At 46.5% G+C, this 6,404-nt stretch overlaps 1 protein-coding gene across 1 annotated transcript; it reads right to left on the reverse strand.

The window, feature by feature from the left end:
- Window positions 1–4,705, reverse strand: dact2 (dishevelled-binding antagonist of beta-catenin 2). Its single transcript, XM_053436413.1, has 4 exons — window positions 4,344–4,705; window positions 2,892–3,024; window positions 2,468–2,758; window positions 1–2,323 (listed from the first exon to the last, which is right to left on the reverse strand). The coding sequence occupies exons 1-4, from the start codon at window positions 4,617–4,619 to the stop codon at window positions 435–437; spliced, it is 2,589 nt and encodes an 862-aa protein (XP_053292388.1). The 5' UTR covers window positions 4,620–4,705; the 3' UTR covers window positions 1–434.
- Window positions 4,706–6,404: the final 1,699 nt, after the last annotated feature.

A 6,404-nucleotide genomic window follows, 5' to 3' on the forward strand; every position in this document is an offset into this window, starting at 1 on the left:
TATAGATTAAATACCAGTTTATTCTAATAATGTAACTGTGGTGGTTATAATCAATGAGCAAAATAAATCAACAGAAAAATAAACAATTATATGCATAAAATTAAAAAGATTGCTTTTATTTTTCCGATACAAACAATTATATGACAGAAATGTAAATGAAACGGTGGTTATATGCCATGAGAAACTTTCATTATAACAGCATAAATATTTACAAATTAAGTGTAAGTGTAATAATTGTGTTATACATGTTTTTATACAATGCACCATTTTCACGTTCAATAATCGTAAATTCCTGACTTTTTTTTTGTTTAGACAAAGCAATCAGTGCACAAATGCAGTCCAGTTTTATGGCTGCTCTCAGTGATGATTAAGGGGGCTGTGCTAAGAGACCAGGTGAGGCTGAACTGTTTTCTTTCAGCCCCGGGGGAATGTCACTATACCAGGGTCATGACCTTCAGGGAGGCCGGCTGAAACCGCCGGATCTTCTTCTTCAGGGCTCGAGAAGCTTTGATCCGGCAGGCTGACGGCTCAGGGCGTGGGAGCTGCTGTAGGAGGCTGGGAGCTGCCGCAGCGGTGGGGCCCACAGCAACATCGGCCCACACCAGGCCTCCCTCCACGTCCACCTGGTCCTCCTCGTCCAGCGACAGGCTGCTGTCGGAGTCCGAGTAGGACTGGGAGCTCTGGCTGGACTCGCTATCTCCGAAGCGGTTGGTGGTGTTGTCACTCAAGTCCCCCTCGCTGCTTTCTGCAATGGTGGAGTGAAACAGGGAGGCGCATTCAGCTGAATACTCTGACTCACATCTGGGTGGGTAAAGGCTGGACATGTGGAAAGGTGATGGAGGGTATCTGGCGTTCAGATTTTGGAGGAAGGAGTTAGAGGACATGGAGGTTTGGAAGGGACGAGGGGGACCGATCCACTGGCCTGGCTTGGCGCTCATGCTGCGGACCATCTGCATGCTCCCTGGTGCATGACCATGGGGCTCTTTTGACCTCTGACGCTGAGCACATGAGGCCTGGAACATCTCCACATTGGAAGGCCATTTAGCAGATCCCTGCCTTCTCCTCCTCTGTTCTACAGCCTGGTCATACTCCACACACTGATGTCTGCGGCTTTTGCTGGACTTCGTAACAGCAGGGATGGGTTGAGGTTTGGGCTGGACCTTGTGGGTGTACATGACTCCCGGGCTGCAGTGGCTGGAGTCCGAGCCTGAGCCCTGTCTGCGCTCCTCTGTGTGACAGGTGGTACATTTCTGGGTGACTTTTCCCTTTCCGGCCTTTCTCTGCTCCCCCTTGGTTCCACCACTGGCCTCTCTGGTCCTTTCACCAGAGGAATATCCATGCTGCAGCTTCGTTGCTCGAGACTTATCGCTGCTTTTTCGTCTCAACTTCACAGCTTTGGTTTTACAGTCTGCCCGTCTCACCTTGACCCTCTGGGATCCAGCAGGGACGAATTTGGCATGGACAAACTCAGGGGAAGCTGAGTGACCAACGTGAACCTCAAAGACTTGACTCTCCTCTGTGCTGGAGCTGTGGGACACCACTGGTCTTTGTCTTTGACCCTTCCTCTCTTGTGTTCTTGACTCCACGTTATCACCACATCTCTTCTCAGAATGGCTTCTCGCTATGCTTGCATATTCTCCTTGGGGCTTATCATTCCTCTTGAGGGTTGAGGTTGTTACCTCATCAGAGCTGTACTCCTTCATGGCCACAGGATAGGAGTAGCGGTATGAAACCTCTTGAGTTCTCGCTGACTGTTTGTGGCTGGTGTTATCAGCTGGTTCCTGGCTGGAGTATGTCATGCAGTGTCTCCTCTGGTCGGTATCTAGTGGGATGATGTTCGTGGTCTGAACTGGAGAAGGCTTCAGCATACACGCTTCTTTCTGAGCCACTTCATGGAAAACAGTTGCCACCTCAGTGGGATTCCTGCGGTAGTCACTGTGCATCTGTAGAGTCTCTGTGCCCGTTTCACTCTGGATTTTGCTCAAGCTGCGCTGAAGGAGCTTGTCAATGTAACCCAGGGTTTTGGTGTCATAGCCCACCTGTGCCCTCTGAAGGGCATCAGATCCATTCACAGAGGGTCCCAGGCCCTCTAGAAGACCAGCTGTGGCTAGGTTGCCTCCATTGGAAAATATTGGACTCTGCAGAGCCACAGCATGCAGGGGGCTAGGGTAGTGGTACACTTCAGTACCACTTCGGGAAACCAGGTTGCTATGAAACTTGGCGTCCAGTGCAGAGGTCTTCAGGTTTGGGCACATGGAGGGTTTCTTTGCATCCCCAGATTTGAAGTAGCTTGGACCTTGAGCCATCATCCTATCAAGATCACCTGAAAGGCAACACAAACAATAATGATTAACAATTCCATGTTATTACACAGCAAAATACATATTTATTTGCATAGCAACCTCAGTTGAATGGTTCCTATTACTAAACAAGAGACACTAAATAAGAGATTGAAAGATGTGATTACCTGTTGAAACAGGTCTTGGCCGTGACTGTTCAGGGCCTGTAGTGCTTGCTCGGATCCTGCTGCTGCCCAGATGGAGGCCCGTGGCCCGTGGAGGGTGGGGCTGAGCCGTGCTCTCATCGGCAGAACGTCGGCGGCAGACATCGACTTGAGATGGAGGGCTGACGTAGGAGTTAGCAGGGCTTAGTGGAAGGAGGAAAAGGCTTGTCTGGGACGATGACAGACATTCACTGTAAACAGAGGTGCAGGAGTTGGACAGGGAGCAGGAGCCGCCATCGCTGAGCTCATAAAACCCTGGAGAGATTGGGAAAGATTACACATAAGTATTTATGTCAGTATATAACATTGTGTGATTGTAGTTTGGATGTAGGCTTTATTACTTGCTATAAACAAGGTAAACAATTTGTGAGTGTGTGAGCCTCCACACCTGAACTTGGCCTGCTGTCACTCTCCAGCTGCTCGGTGGAGGCCTTGTTTACATCCAGCTTCAGCTCGCTGATCTGTTGGTCCAGCTGCTGCAAGTGCGACTTCAGGCCCACATCCTGTTTCCGAAGACGAGACTGTAAAACAGGCAGCACACAACATTTAGGCCAACCCCCTTAACACTATGTGGAACACACCCTAAACCAGACAGTAAAGTCTAATTAGCTTTTCTCAGGAAAGAAGGGATTTATGCAATAAAGCTCTACACGCAAACACATGCACACAATTACACAGACATTCTCTCGAAAAGTGGATTAACAGGCACATTTAACATCCAGATGTGTGTTGGCAACTTTATAAATTTATTAAGATGGGGTCTGTTGTCGTGATAAAGGATGCTCTAATGTAAAGCCGTCAGAAAAACAAAGGCGGCTCAGCTGTGGCTGATGATTAACCCCAGCAGGACATGGGGGAGCATGGAAGAAGCAGTGGTGGGTAACTCATTTCTCCCCCACAGCGAGAGCCTGGCCATTGTGTAAACTACTGGAGGAGAAAAGCTTGGGGGTTGGGACTGAGGAGTGTTTGCTTTGCAGCTAAGGCTGGGGCATTTACTGTTACAGTTGTTCTTAGAGAGAAGACTGGAGGGCATTGCCTGGAAACTTGTATGGTTTAATTAATGTTCTGAGTAAAGACATTTGAATGACCTACTGTCAAAGGTTAAAACCTCTAGTCTATTTTTGTCTATCATTTTGATTTTAGGCTGCAGTTGCTGTATTTTAGGTGAACATAAAACTACATTTTCAACATCTTGCTGACCAAGTGTTTTTAATATATCCTTCGGTGCATATGCCCAGCTCTGCAGAAAGTCAGGCATAGTATCTAAATCCCTGCGCTTCCTCTCAGAGCCCCTCACAGCAGCCTGCATGGAAAAAGCTCGTCATTGAGAACTACACAGAGTCAACAGTTTCCATCACCCTGGAGCCCCTCAGGACTGTAAGACTCTCACTGGGCGTCTTTTACAGCAGAAATACCCACCTTTAAATACACACCAACATTTTTTCTTTATTTCCTGGCATTAGTGGTTAATGATTGAGGCCCCCCCTCCCTCCCCACATTCTACACGCACACACTGGCTACACAACTCGAAGTCCTCGTGAACCTTGATTTATGACACCTATCCTACTTCCTACCCCCAGCTGAGAGCATGAAAGTCTGTCTGGTAATAATTGAAGAGAGTAATGCACATGGGCATCAGCTGACGGCAGCGGACGGTGTAACCCGAGGACAATTAAACCCTTGTTAATACCATCCTTATAAATAACAACCAGCCTGTAATAAAAGCGTAAATACTAAGTTGACATGAAATCGCTCCACATGCACAATAATAGAGGGCTGTTTTCACGACCCTGTTTTAAGAGTGTTTATGTTTGTTTAGTTTATATGACTTCCTTCCTACCAGCTGTTGCTTCAGGGCTGTCAGGGTCGCCTCCAGCCGCTGCTCCTCGGCCCCCATCACCGCCCTGGCTGCCTCCGGGCCTGCGTGCGTGGAGCTGACCGGCTCCTCTCGGTCCATCCTCAGCGCCCAGCTCACCATGTCGCCCTGTCTGTCCTTCAGCAGATGCAGCTCCTGCAGCCCGGCCAGCGCCGCCTGCATCCTCTCCCCGACCCTGCTGCGGTCCACGCCGGCTGCGGCGCTCATCATCCCGGCACAAGACCCCTTCCTGCTCAGCATGCTGGAGAGAAACTATCCGGATATTATCCCCCAAAAAAACAAACTGGGGTGAAGGTCCCAGCTCACGGGACGAGAGGTGGGTTGGTGGTGATGCTGCTGCTGCTGCTGCTGCTGGTTAGTTTTTAAACTACCTGTTAGAATAAATGTTGAGCAAAGGCAGAGACAGTAAGCCCCTCCCACACACCAAATGGTCTCCCTTCCTATTGGCTGCGGCCTCTGCGTCCCGAAGAACATCTGGTTCTAATCCTGCCCATTCAGGTCCTCAGCTGCCCAGGCATGTCCCCAGCTCATCTGCATACGATGGACATGTTATTATGCTGTTTCCACTATTGTTGTTGTGATTCTCGCTGCTGCTGAAGAGATGTAGACTGTGTGCTCAACTTTGTGAAAGTGCAATACTCATCTCGAGGATAGTAAATGCACGTTGAATGTTTTCTCATCATCGTGACTTCATCACCGACCAAATAAAAATGTACAAGAACTGAGCCCGTAGCCGCAGCTCAATGTAAAACCCAAACTCATAAAACACATTTAGGCTACAGTGATTAGACATGTGGTAGATAGATCACTTATCTTATTTCAATCAAAAGTAAAAACTACTTCCAAACATGCGGATTTTGTAGTAATTTTGCTTAGAAAACACTCACTTGAAAGTAAAAACAGACAACTCTATCCTGGAGACATAGACCAGTGATAGATAGATGCCGCCCCCTGTGGCTGTAAAGATTGCTACAGTTTCATGGCATGTTTTGTTTTACTTCAACATCTAATGTATAAACACAGATTTCATTGCCACGTCCCTTGACCAATTGAGTAAATATAGTTAATCAATTAATCAATGAAAAATTTGTAACTTTAGGCAAGTCTACAGTTTGTTGACACACACCAAGACGCATCAGACCACTTGAGTTCCTGACCCCACTGCAGGATCTTTACATTCAAGTCAATGCTTTGTGGTCAATGGAGAGAAATTTGACCTAGGGAATAACTGACTAAATATTCAACTGAATTTTGTGAGTTTTTAAATGGGATATGTGTTGAGTTATAGTACTCTACATAACATGCACCAACTAAATTTCATGCATCATATCATTCATGTTCATACAATGCTTTTAACTTGGTAGAAGAGAGGAAAGTGATATTTAGAACTGAATATAATTATTTTAGATAAGATGTGTAAAGTTCTGTGTGCTGCTCAGTCAGATATCATTTGGTGTGAATGGAACGAATCTGATCAGAAGTTCTAAATTGGGTTACTGTTGTTAGCATTCGAAAGCACCTCTGTGCTTTAGGAGGTGGATTGAAAGAAAATCATTCAATCTATCTGGGATTTACCCAATATTTTTGGAAACTCCAGCAAAACTTAAAATAGAAAGTTTAAAAAAAGTCTCTATGTTAGTTTCAAGTAAGAAATATGAACAGTCACTCAATATCGAGATTACAGGGGCCATGCACCTGTCCTCTTGGGGTCATGGGATAGTGCCCCATAGGCTCGTTCAGTAATCCATACATGAAAGAAATATGACCCTAACCCTAAGTGTGCTGGTTATCGAACTCCACAACATAATAATGTGAGGCAGAGCATGAAATCCTCCTCATTTGAGAAAATAAGCCTAAATAATGTGATAAAATAGACTCAATCTGATTTGTTGTAGGCCCATTGTTTACCAGGCAAACAAAGAAGTCTAAAGGTACAATTTGAGAAGTGGCTGCGCACCTCCTGCGCAGAAGTGAATTCCGTACCTCCTGTTTCTACATTGATTTAGAAAACCACACCAACATTAG

Source organism: Pleuronectes platessa, chromosome 12 (assembly GCF_947347685.1).
Source record: "Pleuronectes platessa chromosome 12, fPlePla1.1, whole genome shotgun sequence".
NCBI classification, from domain to species: Eukaryota; Metazoa; Chordata; class Actinopteri; order Pleuronectiformes; family Pleuronectidae; genus Pleuronectes; species Pleuronectes platessa.